At 46.1% G+C, this 19,983-nt stretch overlaps 1 protein-coding gene across 1 annotated transcript in view; it reads right to left on the bottom strand.

Moving 5' to 3' along the window:
- Window positions 1-1,367: 1,367 nt before the first annotated feature.
- The window catches only part of C1S (complement C1s), a 38,853-nt gene continuing 20,237 nt past the window's right edge, over window positions 1,368-19,983 (bottom strand). Inside the window, exons 7-11 of the mRNA XM_068255227.1 lie at window positions 16,518-16,639; window positions 16,347-16,419; window positions 14,352-14,471; window positions 12,991-13,065; window positions 1,368-2,274 (exon numbers count right to left, since the gene is read on the bottom strand). Of these exons, the coding sequence (XP_068111328.1) occupies window positions 1,478-2,274; window positions 12,991-13,065; window positions 14,352-14,471; window positions 16,347-16,419; window positions 16,518-16,639 (1,187 nt within the window). The 3' untranslated portion in view covers window positions 1,368-1,477. The remainder of the gene's footprint in view (window positions 2,275-12,990; window positions 13,066-14,351; window positions 14,472-16,346; window positions 16,420-16,517; window positions 16,640-19,983) is intronic.

Below are 19,983 nucleotides of genomic sequence, written 5' to 3'. Positions count from 1 at the left end.
GTGTGGAAGGTTCAGAGGTATGTAGATCTTACAGGTCAGTGGGTGAAGAGAATGTAGTAAGCTTGGTTGAGAATACAGAGCTAGTGAGAAATGAAGGATGATTGACCAGGTATAGACCAACAAAGACCGTTACCTATTTGTAGGTGCTTGTAACAGCTGGTGTATGGTCTTTTCAGTGAAAAAGATGGAAAGTGTAACCGTATGTCGAGAGGGTGTGAGGAAATGGAAATTTAAGGGGTTAGCAGCCCCCTGGAGAGTGGAGTGTGTTATAGATGTAAATATATTAGTCATTTAGCTTGAATATGCAAATGACTAATTTTTGCATTTAGTTAAGTTTTGAATGATCAGGAGCCCCTGTAAAAGCATATATTTTACTGTAGCTTAAAATTGTATTTTGTAGTAGAGGCCATTAAAGGTATACCTAGAAAGAGACCGCTTAAATAGTTTAAATGCCTAGTGATTATCCTTGGTTCAATAATGTATCTCTAAAGGAAGGGTAATTATTGTTGCTGTTACTTTAAATATTGATTCCACAATATGAGCAGGTTTTTGTGATAAATATTAGGATTATGGGTAAACTTTTTGATGGGATCTTAAAATAACTGCATAAATACCATTTGAAGCAGTGGATGATTTGCATGTTCTGCATGGTTGTCCTGTAGATTTGTAGACAGAGATTTACTGTCTCTTTTTAAGCACTATCATACTATTTCTGTAGCTAAATTTTGGATTATCTGGAATGAGTGAATAATATTGTTTTCAGAGGCTTGCCATAGTCCTTTGGTATATGTGCAAGGCACAAAGCTTTGCGCAGTGTAGATTGTGATGCAGGATATGGATTAAAACCACAAGCCTCTACTAAGGCATTAAAGGATACCTGAGACAAGAAAAATAAAAAAATACATACCTGAGGCTTACTCCAGCCCGCTTCAGGCTAATCGGTCCCTCACCAACTTCCCTGGCTGTCTGGATCCTCTACTAGGCAGTCCAGTAATTCCACCAGTCAGCACAGGCGCAGCCCGCCACACTCCTAGAGACTGGGAGTATGATGGGATGTGCGCATGCGTAGAACTCCCCGATTCACAGAGTTACCAGGCATCTAGATGAGGAACCAGGCTGCGGAGGATGGCAAGAGACCAATTAGCCTGAAGGGGGCTGGAGGAAGCCTCAGTTATGTATATATATATATATATTTTTATTTTTATCAGTCTCAGGTTTACTTTAAGCCCATTACATGGATATTTCCTCTGATCAGACCAAACAGCTCCCTCTCTGCATTTTCTTCAAAGGACCCCCTTTTCCTTTAGCAAGAATACAAGTGCTATGCAATCTCATTCCTTCAATGTAAACACAGACGACAATAAATAAACAGTTATACAATGATTTTATTGTGAAGATATTTACGGCCCTTTGCTATAAGCCCATTACATGTTTCACAAGAGAAAGTGATTTCACTTCCTATTCATGGTTTCTTTTCCTAACAGAAATTTTGTGGTTTACTTTCCTGACCAGCCTCTTCCAGTTCCACTTTCTGTATCGTCTCCTTGATCCAGTCCAGGTAGTTCTGCACTTTGGTGTACATCCCAAACTTGCCACATCCCAACCCCCAGGAGACAATGCCACCGGTGTAGAACGTTTTAGTGTCATCTGACTGATTTTCGAACATGAGCGGACCACCGCTATCACCACCACAGCTATCTTTGCCAAATCCACCTGCACAGAACATGTTCTCGGTGAAGGCTTGGTCAGTCTTTTCTGAAGCCTTGCATTCAGCTGTTTCACGGACAAAAATAGGGGCGTACTGAAGAAGTGGTACTCTTAGTTTCTTTTGTGTATCACTCTTCTTTCCCCATCCAGCTATGTAGCCACGTTTATCCACCACAGGAGAAAAGCCCTCTCCCTCTCCTGGAAGACACACCGGACATATACAGGGACCCATTTCTACTTTATATTTCAGCTGGACAAGAGCGATGTCATTGTCAAAGTTTTTTCTCTGATCATTATCCATCACAACCCAGTCTGGATGGAGAATAACTCTTTTGCCTTCCAGATCCTTTGCATGCTGAAGTTTCACATTCCCAACACGCATTCTGGGCTCAGGGTTGTCTTGAACTACATGAGCAGCAGTGAGGACCCACTGATCACTTATGAGAGATCCACCTCCTAGTCCTAAGGTATCAACAGGAAAAAATACCATCCATGGGAAGTATCCATCGAGTGCATCAGCTCCGCCCATTATTCTAGAAGTAGACAGCAGTGTGGTTTTGCCACAGACTGGAGACATAATAAAGGAAGATATACTGTAGTTACTTAAAGGGACACTGAAGTAAAAAAAAAGTGTCTCTAGGGGGTACTTACCTCGGGAGGGGAAAGCCTCTGGATATTAATCCTCATCCTTCTCTGCAGCCCCATTCCAGTGTTTGGACCCACAAAAGAGAGCTTGTTGGCAGCTTGCACAGGGTGCAGTAGCACCACCGGCTTTCTTCATAAAAGGCTGGGCCCGGATCGATCCTTTTGTGCCATAGCACGAACCTGATCAGGCTTGGCTATTTTCACTAGAGCCGAAGCGCAACAGTGTTAGTGCACATGCGCACAAAGGGCACACTTCAGGGGTCCTAAGGCTGGAACAGGGCTGCACCGTGGGTAGGACCATGGGTAATCCTCTCTCTTTAGGACCTGGAGGCTTCCTTCTCCTAAGGTAAGCATCAAGAAATATGCATTGCAAGCCACCCAGGTTAGCTTAAAAAAAACAAAAAACCTTAAAGCGGACCTGAACTTAGAACGTCATCTCTGCTCTAAAAGATATGCAACAGCATAATAACCTTTCATTTCATAACATTTCTTTGTTACAGCTGATACAAATCCTGCAATAAATCGGCAGTGTCTACTTCCTGCTTTCATGGAAGCAGACATAGGGCTTGATTCACAAAGCGGTGCTAACAGTTAGCATGCTGGTGAAAAGCCCTTTATCACGCCTAAACTCAGTTTAGGCGTGATAAGTTTAGGCATGATAAGTTTAGACATGATAACTGTAGCACCAACTGGGTTAGCACTGCAGTGCACAGCTGATCAAACGTTTTGCGCTAGCAAAGTCTGGTGCACTTCGCATAGAGTTTAATGGCGCTGCTTTGCGTGCGGGACTTTGCGTGCGATCTAAACTTATCTAAACTTATCACGCCTAAACTTATCACGCCTAAACTGGCTTTTCACTAGCGTGGTGCAATGCAGGGGAGGACTGGCCCAGGGGGACGGGGGGCAACTGCCCCCCGGGCCGCCCGAATCTTAAGTAATTAGGGCCAGCTGCTGCTATACGCAGCGGCCGCAGACATACAACAGGTGACAGGTTCGCAGTTGGGATCGCAACCTCGCGCGATATTTCCCGGCAAGTTGAAGTATCCAATCAGAGAAGGGGCTGAGGCGGCCGGCCGTGGTGTGCCCTTGTGCGTGGATGTGAGCGGCACAAGGACACAAATAGCTTAGGTCCTCTCCGGCCCGGTGGGTTGACCCTGCTTGACTCCACCCCCCGCCTGGAGCCATTGCCGCCCGCAACGTGCTGCTGTGCCTGCGGTGTCATCGGAGTGAGCTGTCTCACTCTTCAGCTTTCTGTGCTGGGGGGGCTGGGGGCCTGGAGCTGTGGGTACGAGTGGCTGGCTGAAGGAGTCGGACTCAGTCCTCCCCTGTGCTGCTGTGCCTGAGGTGTCGTCGGAGTGAGCTGTCTCACTCTTCAGCTTTCTGTGCTGGGGGGGCTGGAGCTGCGGCTACGAGTGGCTGGCTGGCTGTCCTGGCTGGAGGAGTTGGACACTCTGGAGGCTGGGAGTCGGAGATGCCACCTATAGCTGATTGCTGCTGTGGAGAAGGAGGAGGTGTAGGATAGGACTGAGGAGACAGGAGGATAGAGGAGGTCGGGTCCAGGTTGCCAGAGGAGAAGGTGGTTTTTATAAATTTTGTTTTTGTACTTCTTCTCCCTTCTTGTCACTGAGTTACTCACACTTTGCTGCATGCCTGCTACTGCTGTCAAATTCAATTCTCTGCCCAGGCCAGTGCCCTCTGAGTTTTTTTTTGTGTGATAATCTACCCCATTCTGACCCTGGCCTGAGGGGGAACTTTTTTCTTCTTGTGGTGTGACTGGCGGCAGGGGAGGGGGGAGGCAGGCAGTTAGGCACTGTCAAACAGGTAGTTGGAGGGGGGGGGGATGGGGTAGGTGTCAGACAAGTAGTTTGTATGGTGGGTGGGCAGGAGTGGGGTTAGGCATCACCAGGTAGGTAGGTTTGTGTGTGTGTGTGTGTGGGGGGGGGTTGTTTAAAGGAGTTATCAGGCATTTTTAATGACATAAGTGCTACTTACCCGGGGCTTCCTCCAGCCCCACGCTCCCAGCATGTCCCTCGCCGCAGCTCTGCAGTCAGCCATTCGCTGCTGCTGCCTCCCAGTCCCCGGCGATGGCACCAGTCCGACCTGGATGTCGGCCTGTACTGCGCCTGTGCGAGCAGCACTGTCAATCACCGCCACGTGGACCGGAGTGTACTGCACAGGCGCAGTAGTTCTGCGTCTGCACAGTACGCTCTGGTCCATGTGGCGGTGATTGACAGCGCCGCTCGCACAGGCGCAATCGGCCTGACGTCATCGCCGGGGGCTGGGAGGCAGTGGCAGCGAACAGCTGACTGCAGAGCTGCGGCAAGGGACATGCTGGGAGCTTGGGGTTGGACGAGCCCTGGGTAAGTAGCACTTATTTTCATAAAAAAAAAAAAAAAAGCCTGATAACTCCTTTAAGGTTAGGCATCAGAGACAGACAGGTAGATTGTGCGGAGAAATGGGGTTAGGCATCAGGTACATAGTGTGTGTGTGTATGTGTGTGTGTGTGTGGCTGTTAGTCATCACAATTTGAAGATTTGCACACAAGAAAGATATGGCTTTGGGCTGGGGATGCCGTGAAACGGGCCTCTAGTTTGTGTTGTCCCCCCAGGCCAAAAGGTCCCAGTCCTCCCCTGGTGCAATGGTTATCACACCTAAAGTCTCTAACTGGGTTAGCACCGCTTTGTGAATCGAGCCCATATTGTTAACAGCCTGTGTTTACCAGTTAGCTCTCTGCCGTGGTGGACAGCTGACACAGCTGAGGGACCAAATTACAGGCTAAACTCTCTAAATACATCCAGGGTGCATTTCTCTATGTGTTCCTTCTGTTCTGTGCAAGAGTTCAGGTCCACTTTAAAGAGAAATATCAGTTTTGTTAAAGAGCACTATATGTGTATGGGCAGGGCCGTGCAGAGGATCCTTAAGTGGGGGTGCTCAAAGTTAAAAAAAGGGGCCTGGCAACGCCTTCTCACGGATGACCCCCCCCCTCCTCGTTTCTGGCTAGGGAGGTATTGGTTGTCATGTGGGTGCTGAATGCAGATGCTGGGTGCCATGTGGGTTCTGGGTGTAAGTACTGATTGTCATGTGGGTTCTGGCTATGGTTGGGTATCGAGTGTCATGCGGGTGTTGATTGCAAGTACTTAGTGCCGTGTAAGTTCTGGGTGCATGTACTGGATGTCATGTGGGTGCTGGGTGCAGGTACTGGGTGTGACATAGGTGTGAATACTTGGCGCCATGCCTGTACTGGGTGCTGGCTATGGGTGGGCTTTGGGCATCACATGAGTTTTGAATGCAGGTACTTTGGGTATGGGTACGGGTTAAGTGGGTGCTTGGTAGCAGTATCAGGCAGACTTTGGGCTTGATTCACTATGCGGTGCTAACCTACTTAGCACGTCTAAAGTCTTTAGGCGCGCTAACCAGGGTGCTAAGTAGGTTAGCACCGGTTTTCTCAATCAGATTGCGCGCAAAGTCCTATGTGCGCGCAAAGTTTTGTTCTGGACGCTAAGTCTCATAGGCTTTAATGGGCACTTCGCGCGGAGCACCCTGCGCTCTGTGCAGTGCGCGCGTAAAGTTTTGTGCACGAAAAGCTCGTTTAGACGTGCTAAGGGGGTTTTCACAGGCGTGCTAACCGTTATCACCGCTTTGTGAATCAAGCCCTTTGTGTCTTTTGGAGGCACGGACTCACCTTTCATTACTGGGACCACTGTCCCTCTTGATCAGCACCCAAGCTTCTTTTCAGGCAAAGAAGAAGTGGTTACCAATATGCAGTGGTTGCTAAGCATTAGTAGATGCAAAACTGCAGTAAGTGCCAAGGTGCAGTGGGTGCCCAGATGTAGTAGATGGTAAGATGCAAAGGTTCACTTTGTGCTAAGTTGCAGTGGGTGCCGAGATGCCAAAGCACAGTCTAGTCTGTGTCAAGCTGCTGTAGGTACCAAGGTCCAGTTTGTATTGGGTGTTTATTTGCAGTGGGTGCTATGCAGTATTGGGTGCTGAATGAGTAGCAGATGGTAATAAAAAATAGTGGGTGCCATATGAGCGCTAATTGGTACAGGGAGCCATGTGAGTGTTGGACATGAGTGAGTAGGGAGTGCCATGTGTGGTCTGGATGTGTGCCATGGGAGATTACCGAGTCTCATATGGGTTCGGACCAAGGATGGGTACTGAGTGCTATTTGGGTGCTGGCCATGGACGGGTACTAGGTGCATATAATGGCTTTGGAGCTTGGTGCCGTGTGAGTACTGTGCCATGTGGGTATTGATTATGGGGGTATGTGGGTCTTAGGTGCAAATACTGAGTGCCAAGTGGGTACTGGGAGTGAGTACATGGTGACATATGGGTGATGGGTGCTGGCTAGTGGGGTATTTGTTGTCATGTGGTGCTAAATGCAGATGCTGGGTGCCATGTGGGTTCTGGGTGCTGGCACAGGGTGTCGTGTGGATTATGGCTGTATAGGTTTGTATCAACCATCATGTAGGTGTTGATTGCAGGTACTTAATCCCTTGTGAGTTCTGGGTGCAAGTACTGGATGTCATATTGTGAGTGGTTGGTGTTTGTGCTGGGCACTAAGTGGAGGCTTAGTGCAACTGGAACTACTGCAGATGAAGCATGTGGGTGTTGGGTGCAGGTACTGGGTATCATAGGTGCGAATACTTTGTGCCATGCTTGCACTGGGTGCTAGCTATGGGTGGGCATTGTGTGTTATGTGGGTTCTGAGTGCAGGTACTTTGGGTGCTAGTACTAGTTATGTGAGTGCAGATAGTGGGTGCCATGTGAAGGCGGTGTGCAGGTGTGAGTAGTGGGTGCCATGTCAGGGCTGGGTGCAAGTACTGTGCCATGTGGGTGTGAATACTGGGTGCCAGCTATAGGGTGAAGGGGTGCAGGTACTGGGTGTCATGTGGCTGTTTGATGCAAGTACTAAGTGCCACATTGAGGCCAGATGTGAGTATTGGGTGCAGGGTGCTTGGTGGAAGTACTGGGTGCTTCCTATAGTGGGGGTTACTGGTTGAGTGTAATGTGGGTGCTGAATATTGGTGGGATTGTTGTGGGTGCAGGGGGTGGGAGATCACCGTGGGTACTGCTGTGAATGGCATAGTTGCTGCTAAGGGAGGTAGAAGTCAGTGTGGGTGCTGGTGGAAGGGTAGGTCACTGTGGGTGCTGTGGAAGGAAGAGATCTGTATGGGTGCTGGAGGAAGGGGAGGTCACTGTGGGTGCTGGGAGAAGTCAGTGTGGTTACTGGAGGAGGGAGTGGATGCTGGGTGTTGGGAGAAGCCACTGTGGGCATTGGCAATGGGAGAGGACACTGTAGGTGCTGCTTTTGGGATGGGAGGTCCCTGTGAGTGCTGCAGGGGATGGGAGGGTAGCCACTGGTGGAGGGAAAGATCACTGTTGGTGCTAGGGGAGGGATAGGTCTGTGTGGGTGCTGGGGTAGGCAGGATCACTGCTAGAGCTGGGGAGGGAGAGGTCACTGTGGGTGCTAGGTGGAGGGAGAGGTCACTGTGGGTGCTAGATAGAGGGAAAGGTCACTGTGGGTGCCGGGTAAGGGAGATGTCACTGTGGGTGCTAGGTGGATGGAGAGGTCCCTGTGGGTGCTAGGGAAATGAGTGGTCACTGTGGGTACTAGGTGGAGGGAGAGGTCTGTATGCCACACTAGGATTCCTGTCTGAACCTCTTCACTAAAAAGTGTCCCAGGCGGGGCTTTCCGCGGGTGGGCGGGGCTGATCTCGGTCGGGGGCGGAGCTTATTTTGCACGGCGAGAGGGGCCTTTTTTGAAGATTTTCAAAAGGGGTGTGTGGGGGGGGGGGGGGGGGGCTGGGCACCCAGAGCACCCCCCTCTGCACGTGCCTGTGTATGGGCAACTTTAGTGGTTAGAAGGGTATAGGCAGCAGCAGCAAGCAATAGGCAAGCAGAAGTATTCCTGGAGCTGCAGGAAGTGAGGCAACAAAAGGAGGAGACAGAAACACGCTAAAAACAGGGGCGTAACAAAAGACCCTGCAAGGGATGCAGCGCAGGGGGGCCCAGAAGCCAAAGGGGCCCCATGGATGAAGGGAGAGGCGTCTTCTCCCTGTCCTGAGAGACTACAACTAAGGGCAAACTCTCTGCACAATTGTCCTAATGTTGCATCTGCTTAGCCACTGATAAGGAATCAAACAAAGTTTTGCAGACAAAGATTTGTAGAGAGCCCCTATTCAGTGTTCAGCAGTGCCTTGTGTACAGCACTGCTCTACCCCAGCTTTATACCAATCACCATGTGCTGTTGTGATGCTGGAGAAGTCTGCAGAGCCTGTTTTTGTGTCTTGGTCGAATCTGCCCATCATCGCCTGATGTATGATAATGGATGAAAGGACTAGGTCCTTTGAAGCAGCACCACACATATATAGTATTCAAAAATAGTACAATTTTATTAACACAATAATATCACTATAATGCGATAAAAACAATTAAAATCATTAATATGGCCAGTATAATCAACATTTTCAACCTTATGATGACATATATGAGCAGTGCTAGAGTACCAATATTAAAAGTGCATAACCATATGTATGTATATATATATATATATATATATATATATATATATATATATATATATATATATCACCATGGGATGCTCTATACAGAGCTGCCTCCAGGGTTTGATCCCGGGTTCAGTATATTCCCACAAGAGTACATTAAGATACCAGAGTGACAGAAGTCATTAAACAAGTGAAATCACACAGGGTGTCATCAATATGATGCAATGTACACACAAAAGAAGATGCAATATGATCAATGTAAGACTATCAATACAGTGCCCAGAGAGGGAATTCAAAAAAGGTCCAATAAGTTCTTAAGATCCCCCACAAATCCAGATAACCATGTAATTCAAAAAGTTTATGACGCAGGAAGTCCAAAGTCACGCCAATCTTGTAAATTAAACATGGGGATAGTCCCTTTAATTTACAGGATTGTCGTGACTTTGGACCGGTGTTGACATCCGCCCGGGGCCTCCCTCTGCCTCTACTGTCAGTATCGAGTGCTGATCCGGTCTAAGTATATTGCCTCCTACTCACTTATGTTGTCTCTGCAACGCACGATATCATAGTCACAGTCACTTTGAATGTTACCGCCTCACTCCTGTCACTGTATTGATAGTTTTTCATTGATCATATTGCTTCTTCTATTGTGTGTACATTGCATCATATTGATGACACCCTGTGTGATTTCACTTGTTTAATGACTTCTGTCACTGTGGTATCTTAAAGGGATACTGTAGGGGGGTCAGGGGAAAATGAGTTGAACTTACCCGGGGCTTCTAACGGTCCCCCGCAGACATCCTGTGTTGGCGCAGCCACTCACCGATGCTCCAGCCCCGCCTCCGGTTCACTTCTGGAATTTCAGACTTTAAAGTCTGAAAACCACTGCGCCTGCGTTGCCGTGTCCTCGATCCCGCTGATGTCACCAAGAGCGCACAGCGCAGGCCCAGTATGGTCTGTGTCTGCGCAGTACACTCCTGGTGACATCAGCGGGAGTGAGGACATGGCAACGCAGGCGCAGTGGTTTTCTGACTTTAAAGTCAGAAATTCCAGAAGTGAACTGGAGGCGGGGCCGGAGCATCGGTGAGCGGCTGCGCCAACACAGGATGTCTGCGGGGGACCGTTAGAAGCCCCGGGTAAGTTCAGTTCATTTTCCCCCGACCCCCCTACAGTATCCCATTAATGTACTCTTATGGGAATATACTGAACCTGGGATCAAACCCAGATGATTATACTGGCAGTATGACGCGGGACAGTAAAAAAGGGTGCACATGGCTAATATACAAAAAGGGCGCCGCCATAGACTGCAATGCAAAATATCGGCTATTGGGCGCCCGACAGGAAAAAAGGGCGCCCAAGAAATAGCGGTTGCAGGGATCGCGTTAACAAAAGTTTTTGTTTACAGAATAAGGTTTATAACAAATATAGTTTACAAGTTCGTTTTGACTTTGTGTTATACTTTTTTTTCGTTTTTAAATTTCGCTTATAGGAGCTTTTACTTATTTTCCCATTTTTAAATTTCGCTTACAGGACTGTAACAAGTAAATTTTCATTTACACTTATTTTGTCATTTAAAATTCGTTTACATAATAGCGGTTACAGGGATCGTGTTAGCAAAAGTTTTCGTTTACAGAATAAGGTTTATAACAAATATTTTTACAAGTTCGTTTTCAATTTGTGTTATACTTATTTTCCCGTTTTTAAAAATTCGCTTACAGGACTGTAACAAGTACATTTTCGTTTACACTTATTTTGTCATTTAAAATTCGTTTTCATATGGTATAATGCTTAAATATGGTTTTCAACCTTATTCAATTAGAAATACGTCACTTTTGGTATTGACTTTGTTTTTCACACTTGTAATGCGTCAATTATAGTTTTATTAACTTACTAATATATCTCCTTTTTCTATTTATAATATTATTCATGTGTACGTGATTTTAAAGAGTAACTGTCAGGCTGCAGAAGCTAATTTAAACCTCTATTCTCCTGTGTTAAACAGTTTAGAAGGAAGCCCAAAAGCCATTAGTGAAGATAAAAATCTCAGTTACCTTTGATGTGTGCTTATCAGCAAGTCTGTTATAGACCCATAAGGACGCAAGCCGCATACTAAACTGCAAAGCATTCTGGGGCTCTCCCCTCGGCTGCTAATGAGACGTTACAGAAGCTTCTAATCAGTCCAGCTGGTAGCACTGATAAATCTCGGGGCAGAGTACTCTGCAGGAGTCAGCTATTGTTCCTAGCCACATGGCTCATTAATATTCACTGCACACTTTGTTGTTCAAGTACAAGCTTATCTGTGATCAGGAAGCAGGCAGGACATGACGACACATTTGACAGAAAAACATGGAGCCTGCCATGAGCTGTCAGGAGCATCTATCTCTGCATATACTATATACAAATTCTGTGAAATCCAAACGTGGACAGTGAAATGCATATGTAATGTAAGTACAGCCAATCTTTAGCTACTGATATATGTGTTTATTTTCTCTGAGACCTTATACCTAACAGCTCCTCTTTAAGGCTATTTATTCTATTACAAATATATAAATTATTCTATTCATGTTATTTATAGTGAAGTATTTTAAGGATTAACTATATTATTGTTTATATGTGTGTAAGGGTGTTTGTGCAGTGGGAATGGTTAGGGTTAGGCACCACCAGGGGGATGGTTAGGGTTAGGCACCACCAGGGGGGTGGTTAGGGTTAGGCACCACCAGGAAGGTCTTAGGGTTAGGCACCACCAGGGGGGTTTTAGGGTTAGGCACCACTAGGGGGGTCTTAGGGTTAGGCACCACCAGGGGGGTGTTAGGGTTAGGCACCACCAGTTGGGGTCTTAGGGTTACGCACCACCAGGGGGAGGTTTAGGGTTAGGCACCACCAGGGGGGTGGTTAGGGTTAGGCACCACCAGGAAGGTCTTAGGGTTAGGCACCACTAGGGGGGTCTTAGGGTTAGTCACCACCAGGGGGGGTCTTAGGGTTAGGAACCACCAGGGGGGGTCTTAGGGTTAGGCACCACCAGGGTGGGTGGTTAGGGTTAGGCACCACCAGGGGGGGGGTTAGGGTTAGGCACCACGAGGGGGGGTCTAGGGGTTAGGGATAGGTATAGGGAGGGTTCTGTGTGAGAGTAGGGTTAGGTATAGTTACAGTACAATATACACCCCCAGGGGGGTTGGTTAGGGTTAGGAACCACCAGGGGGGTCTAGGGGTCAGGGATAGGTACAGGGAGAGTTCTGTGTGAGAGTAGGGTTAGGTATAGTTACAGTACAATATACACCACCAGGGGAGTGGTTAGGGTTAGGCACCACCAGGGGGGTCTAGGGGTTAGGGATAGGTACAGGGAGGGTTCTGTGTGAGAGTAGGGTTAGGTATAGTTACAGTACAATATACACCACCAGGGGGGTGGTTAGGGTTAGGCACCACCAGGGGGGTCTAGGGGTTAGGGATAGGTACAGGGAGGGTTCTGTGTGAGAGTAAGGTTAGGTATAGTTACAGCACAATATATTAATACATTTATTAAATTATGTATAGGGGTTAGAGACAGGGATAGGGAGAGATCTGTGTGAGCCTACAGTTAGATATAATTGCAGTAAAATATCTGTAAAATCTACCATTGTATTACTATGCTTAATACAAGTGTAAATATTGTTTTTTGTTATAGACGCTATTTGACGTTTCATTTCAGAATTCGTTTGTTGTTATAGACGGTATTTTGCCGTTTCATTTCCGTTTACTGAACCGATTTAGCACTACATTTTCGTTTACAAGCTATAAACGAAAATGATTGTTTTACATTACAACCTATAATTTCGGCTATATCCCGTGCCCTTTTTTCCAGGCGCCCTTTTTTGATACTCGCGTATGACGATTTCAATTGTTTTTATCGCATTATAGTGATATTATTGTGTTAATAAAATTGTACTTATTTTGAATACTATAAATGTGTGGTGCTGCTTCAAAGGACCTACCGTAGTCCTTTCGTCCATTATCAATTCTGTTTTGGGTCCTAGCACACACAATAGATAGTGTTGCTGAGATAACTGCTACTGCTAGAAGTATGGCTACCTTAAGAGTTTTGTCTTGTCTGTTTTGTTGCCCTGGGAAACAGGAGTGTTACATTGATATTCACCTGGTTCACACTTCGGAGGTTCAATGTGCCCTTTGCTGTTTAACCAACTTCCATTCAAAGAGCAGCGATAGGTCTCTGTAAAGAAAGCAAGCACAAGAATAATAGAACAAGTCTGAAGAGAATCTGTCACATTCTAAGAGATTGAATTCCAATGACGGATCAGCACCACTCCAGGTAAAGTATCAAAGCTCTTTTATTGCATCAAAAACATAGCATAGGCAATTTCCTATGCCATGTTTTTGATGCAATAAAAGAGCTTTGTTACTTTACCTGGAGTGGTGCCGATCCATCGTTGGAATTCGATTGCTGTGAGTCTCTGTGGACACTGAGACTGAGATCGTGGCACACCAATTTGCACTCTGTTTGGTGCTCCTCCTAAAACTTCCTTGCTCACATTCCAAGAGATTCACATATAACCTAAAAGTGAATCAGTGCTAAACAGTGCAGGGAAATTTGGGCGCACCATGCACCGCCAGGGCCCGTATAGCAGTGCTCAGACATTCATTTGCGCGTTGTTAAAATACAGAGCCAAAAATAATTTAAAAACAGCGTAATTCAGCTGCCAACAATAGCTCCGAGCCGAATTATGTCAAACTTGTGAGGATGGCGCCCTCCACCCAATTTGGAATTATCGCACAGCACCTGACAATTTGCACGTTATAGCACCCTCAGTATAGGTAGGTAGGTAGCCAGGTATACGTGCCCCTAGTATGGGTAGCCAGGAGTAGGTGCCCCCAATATAGGTCAGCCAGGCATAGGTGCCCCCAATATAGGTAGCTAGGCATAGGTGCCCCCAGTATAGGTAGCCAGGTATAGTTGCACCAATATAGGTCAGCCAGGCATAGGTGCACCCAATATAGGTAGCTAGGCATAGGTGCCCCCAGTATAGGTAGCCAGGTATAGTTGCTCCAATATAGGTCAGCCAGGCATAGGTGCACCCAATATAGGTAGCTAGGCATAGGTGCCCCCAGTATAGGTAGCCAGGTATAGTTGCTCCAATATAGGTCAGCCAGGCATAGGTGCACCCAATATAGGTAAACCAGGTATAGCTGCCCCCAGTATAGGTTAGCCACATATAGTTGCCCCAGTATGAGTTACCCAGGTATAGGTGCCTCCAGTATAGGTTAGCCAGGTATAGGTGCCCACAGTATAGGTTAGCCAGGTATAGGTGCCCACAGTATAGGTTAGCCAGGTATAGGTTCCCAGAGTATATGTAGTATAGGTAGGCAAATCTCGCTCTCGCGATGACGTGACTGAGGAACGAAAGAGCCACTCTACGGCCGCCATCCTGTATTAGGTGGTCGCAGAGTGGTTAAAAATATACTGTATCATATTGTTAGGTTGCTTGATTCCATACTCACCATCCCCGCTCAGTGTGTAATAATCCGTCTTGCAGCTGTACCTGGCCTCTGCTTTGTAGATGGTGGACTCAAAATTGACTGCCCCGAATTGGATCTTCTGAGGATCACCACAGTCTACAGCTGGAGGGGAGACACATCAGCGACAATGAAAATCCATATTCACAATGTAAAGAGAGGGTGAAGCAACAGCTGGAGCTTCTACTAGAAGGTCTCATTCACACTTGGGGCCTGATTCACAAAGCCGTGCTAGGACAGTCGCGCTAGCGTTTTGCGCGCGTTATAATGCGTGTAACGGTTTTAGCACTCAATCGCGAATTTTTACGCAAAAATTATAACGCGCGCAAAATGCTAGCGCGACCGTGCTATGAGTTAGCACAGCACGGCTTTGTGATTCAAGACCTTAAAGGGATACTGTAGGGGGGTCGGGGGAAAATGAGCTGAACTTACCCGGGGCTTCTAATGGTCCCCCGCAGACATCCTGTGTTGGCGCAGCCGCTCACCGATGCTCCGGCCCCGCCTCCGGTTCACTTCTGGACTTTCTGACTTTAAAGGCAGAAAACCACTGCTCCTGCGTTGCCATGCCCTCACTTCCGCTGATGTCATCAAGAGCGCACAGCGCAGGCCCAGTATGGTCTGTGTCTGCGCAGTACACTCCTGGTGACATCAGCGGGAGCGAGGACACGGCAACGCAGGCGCAGTGGTTTTCTGACTTTAAAGTCAGAAATTCCAGAAGTGAACCGGAGGTGGGGCCGGAGCATTGGGGAGTGGCTGCGCCAACACAGGATGTCTGCGGGGGACCATTAGAAGCCCCGGGTAAGTTCAGCTCATTTTCCCCCGACCCCCCTACAGTATCCCTTTAATGCATTTTCCCAGAGAAAGAAAAACAGACATTCTGCAGGATAACTGCACATTTTATCAACTTTTTATATCAATTACACTAGCTGCTGTGACAAAACACGTTTCTCTGCATACAAACACACATGGTGACTGGTGAGCAGAAAAACACACGCAGAAAACTGAAAGACTAGTGTGTCCACTACCTAAACAATTTAAACATTTATTCTGATGTTAAAGGCCTACTGGGCACAGGAGGGAGGAAGATCTATATAAAGTATTTAGCCTTTATAGCATACATGTCAAACTCCGGCCCGTGGGCCAAATCTGGCCCTCAGAGCCATCAGATTTGGCCCTCAGGTGGTTTCCCCAATTTGCATTATGTTTGGCCCACTCTAGACCATCAGAGAAGCTATATTGGAAGGTAAAGCCCTAGATCACACAGAAAGCCATATGGAGGAGGGAGGGGGGAAACACTAGACAGCAGGGAACTGTATAGGGAAGGGAGGGTGTCACTAGACTCCAGGGAACTGTATAGGGGAGGGATGATCACTAAACATAAGGGAATTGTGTAGATGAGGGATGTAGGACCACTACACATCAGGGAATTGAGTAGATGAGGGAGGGAGGACCACTAAACATCAGGGAACTGTATAGGGGATGGAGGGGGCTATTAGACACCAGGGAACTTAATAAGAGAGGGAGGTGGCCAATAGACATTGGAGTTCTGCCCGTGACTTGGTCCCAGAGCTCAATTTCGGCCCACATTGTATTTGAGTTTGACACACCTGCTTTATAGGGACTATAAGCAGCACAGTGGTATAGTGGTTAGTGCTCTTGCTTTGCAGCATTGGGTCCTCGATTTGAAACCCAGCCACTATCTGCAAAACAGTTTGTATGTTCTCCTCGTGTCTATGTGGGTTTCATATACATATACTTCATGATACATACATAGACATAGGACTATGACAGGGATTAGATTGTGAGCTCCTCTGAGGGCCAGTTAGTGACAAGACAATATACTCTGTACAGCGCTGCAGAAGATGTCGGTGCTATGTAAATACTGAATAATAATAATTTAGCGCAGAAGATGTTGGTGCTATGTAAATACTAAATAATAATAATTTATAAAGCACAGCGAGACCTGATGTTGGTACTCACGTAGGCATTTTAGGCCGTTATTGGACCAACTTCCGTCTGCCTGGCATTTGGCCTGGAATGATGGCAACTTCGTCTGACTCAGTGGTGAGAGAAAGAGACAGAAGACACATCAGGACACAAAACATCCAACTGAACGTTTATGGGCACATCTGCCTAGTAATGGCTGTATACCTGCTCCTCCAGAATTTCATACCCTTCCTCACACTGAACTGTCACCATGTCCTTAAATACATATTTCTCCTGCTTGGGGTGCAGAATGGCGTTTTCTACCACATTAGTAGGGCAAGACTTCGCTGAGGAAAGGTAAAAAGAGACAAAGAGAAAATTCAAGTTTTACAGTTAACACAGAGGAGTTGATGTAAGTTAAAAAGGAACATTTATGACAATAGCAGAACATGCTACATTTTTCAAGATACCCATTTTACCTTAATTATCCTGGTTTCAGAGTCAGAAATGTGCATTATATCTATATATTGCTGTATATGGGTATGGAACTCCGCCCCGCAGTGATGCCTAGCCAGACCCACCCCCCTCCCCACCGCTGTGCCCGCTGCTCCCCCTTTCTGGCTTCTACCCCCTCCAGGCTTCCTATCGGGGGGGGGGGGGCGACATCCTCACAAGTTTGTCTCAGGCGGCAAGACGTCTAGAACCGGCCATGTGCTTAGCCTAGGCTGTGATGTCACGCAGCCTTCTCCCCCAGAGCATTCTGGTAGATAATGTGATATTCATACTCCCTTCACAGAGGAAAAAAACAACATTCCACAGCAACTCCGCTCGTCAGAAGTAAAGATGCTGACATCTGATAAATTTAAGAATGTTATTCAGGGTGAGGGTGACTAAATAATTTATTTAAAGATTTATTTAAAATAAGCAGTTTTATTCATGAAGTTATATACAGTAAACTTTATCTGTAAAGCACACCTGAAGTGAGAGGGATATACATATTATTTATTTCCTTTTAAGCAATGCTCATTGCATGGCTGTCCTGCTGATCCTCTGCCTCTAATACTTTTAGCCATTGACCCCGAACAAGCATGCAGATCAGATGTTTGACTGGATTAGCTGCATGCTTGATTTGGGTGGGCGATTCAGACACTACTGATGCATGAAAAATCAGCATTACTGCCAGGCAACAGGAAGTAAATATAGCAGCCTCCATATCCCTCTCAATTCAGGTGTCCTTTAATAAGGTTTTTCTGAGCTGGGGAGCAATTTACTATGAGAAAATTACTGTTGAGCACAAACTCAACATACTTCTCATTTTGGCATACAAAACAGAAACATAACAGTGCATACAGACTGGTGACAGCGCTCATGGATGCATCCGTTTGCAAACCTACAAAGGCAATGCACAGCCCCTCTAGACTAAATACACGCCCTGAATGCAAAGCAGATGCAAATTGTGTGCTAATTCTAATCTAAAGCTCTGTAGAATAATTGTGGATCAGTGAATGCAGCTAGCCACTAGTATACACACATTCTATTCATACAGCAAAAAGAAGAAAGAAAAGGGCTGCCATTATTTTTGCTGTAGAAACATAACAGTGCTTTTAGGGCCAAAGTCACCAATCAGGCCATGTCAAATACGGGTGCTATGATAAATTAGTCTGGCACTGATCACTCCCCACAATGGCCTCAATTCTGGTAGTTAGGTGCGGTAAATATTTTTTTGTCAGTAAAATACCTCATTCAGTATTTTCTCCTTTTTTTTGGCAATTCCGAAAGTATATTTATAGGGATCCCTTATAAAAAAAAATCAGTAAATATTTGGAGTTTTATTTCTACTATTATTTTAAACTAGCTGATTGCCCGGCGTTGCCCGGGTATGTATTTGGCTGGTGTTGGCTCCACCTACTTTTTCTAACCCTAACACACAATTACTCACTGACCAAGTTTGTGAGCTTTGCAGTCTTTGGTATCAATAATTTGCATTGAAATGAAACAAATCTGAATCGCTGTGTGTGGCTCCACCCCCTTTTCTGAATTTGAACCCCAGTCACCCAATAACCAATGGTAGCAATTAAATATTCCCTTTGAAAAGCAACAGGTGAAGTTTGATTCACTTTTGTAGACTCCACCCACTTTTTTGAATATTAATCCCAGTCACCCAGTGACCAACTGTGCAAAGTTTAAAAACCCTGCCATTAACAGAATGGCTGCAGTTTACATTTTCCCAGTGAAATTTGTATTTGTCTCCACCCACTGATGACCCAGCGTTGCCCGGGTATGTATTTGACTGGTGTTGGCTCCGCCCACTTTCTAACCCTAACACCCAAACAGTCAATGACCAAGTTTGTGAGCTTTGGGGTCCTTGGCATCAATAATTTGTATATTCCCATAGAAATTAAACAAATCAGATAGGCTGTTTGTGGCTCCACCCCTCTCCAGCATTTGAACCCCAGTCACCCAATGACCAACTGTAGCAGGTTTGAGGCATCTGCTATTAACAGTGTAAAAATGGCAGCAATTTAAATATTCCACTTGAAAATCAACAGCGGAATTTTGATTGGCTATTATAGGCTCCACCCACTTCCCTGAATATTAATCTCAGTCACTCAGTGACCATCTGGGCAAAGATTGGGAACCCTGAAATAAACAGTGTAAGAAGGGCTGCAGTTTACACTTTCCCAGTGAATGTTGTTTTTGGCTCCGCCCACTTTTTGTAACCTGGACACAAAGTCACTACTCAATGCCCAAGTTTGTGAGTTTTGGGGTCCATGGCATCAATAATTTGTATTTTCCCATGAAATGAAACAAATTTGATTCACTGTTTGTGGCTCTGTCCCTTTCTGAATTTGAACCTCAGTGACCCAATGACCAACTGTACCAGGTATGAGGCTTGTGCCATTAACAGTGCAAGAATGGAAGCAATTTTAATATTCTCCTTGAAAAGTGACATGTGATTTTTGATTGGCATTTTTAGGCTCCACCCACTTTTCTGAATATTAATCCCAGTCACCCAGTAACCAGCTATGCTAAGTTTGAGAATTAACAGTGAAGAAGGGCTGCAGTTTACAATTTCCCAGAAAAATCTGTTTTTAACTCCACCCACTTTTTGTAACCTGGACACACAGCCACTACTCAATGACCAAGTTTGTGAGCTTTTGGGTTCCTGGCATCAAAATTGTGCTAATGGAAGCAGTTTATGCAGCAAAGAAATCTGGCTCCGCCCTTTGCTGAATTTGAACTCCAAACACTTAACGACCGACTGTTGCAGGTTTGAGGCCTCTGCTATTAACAGTGTGAGAATGGCTGCAGTTTCAATATTCCCCTTGAAAATCAATAGGTGAATGTTGATTGGCTCTCGTAGGCTCCACCTGCTTTTCCTAATATTAATCCTAGTCACCCAGTGACCAACTGTGTGAAGTTTGAGAACCCTGCCATTAACAGTGTAAGAAAAGCTGCAGTTTACAAGTTTACAAAAAGTTAGTTGTTTTTGGCTCCGCCCACTATTTCTAATGTTGACATACAGTCACTTAATGACCAAATTTATGAGCTTTGGTGTCTTTGGCATCAATAAGTTGCATTTTACCATTGAAATCAAACAAATCTGATTGGCTGTTTTTGGCCCGCTCCCTTTAGAATTTAAACCCCAGTCTCCCAGTGACTGACTGTAGCAGATGTTAGGCCTCTGCCA

The sequence above is a fragment of the Hyperolius riggenbachi genome, chromosome 10 (genome assembly GCF_040937935.1).
Source record: "Hyperolius riggenbachi isolate aHypRig1 chromosome 10, aHypRig1.pri, whole genome shotgun sequence".
Taxonomy (NCBI): Eukaryota; Metazoa; Chordata; class Amphibia; order Anura; family Hyperoliidae; genus Hyperolius; species Hyperolius riggenbachi.
The sequence above is the reverse complement of the archived record's forward strand: the minus strand, read 5'-3'. Positions and strand labels throughout refer to the sequence as shown.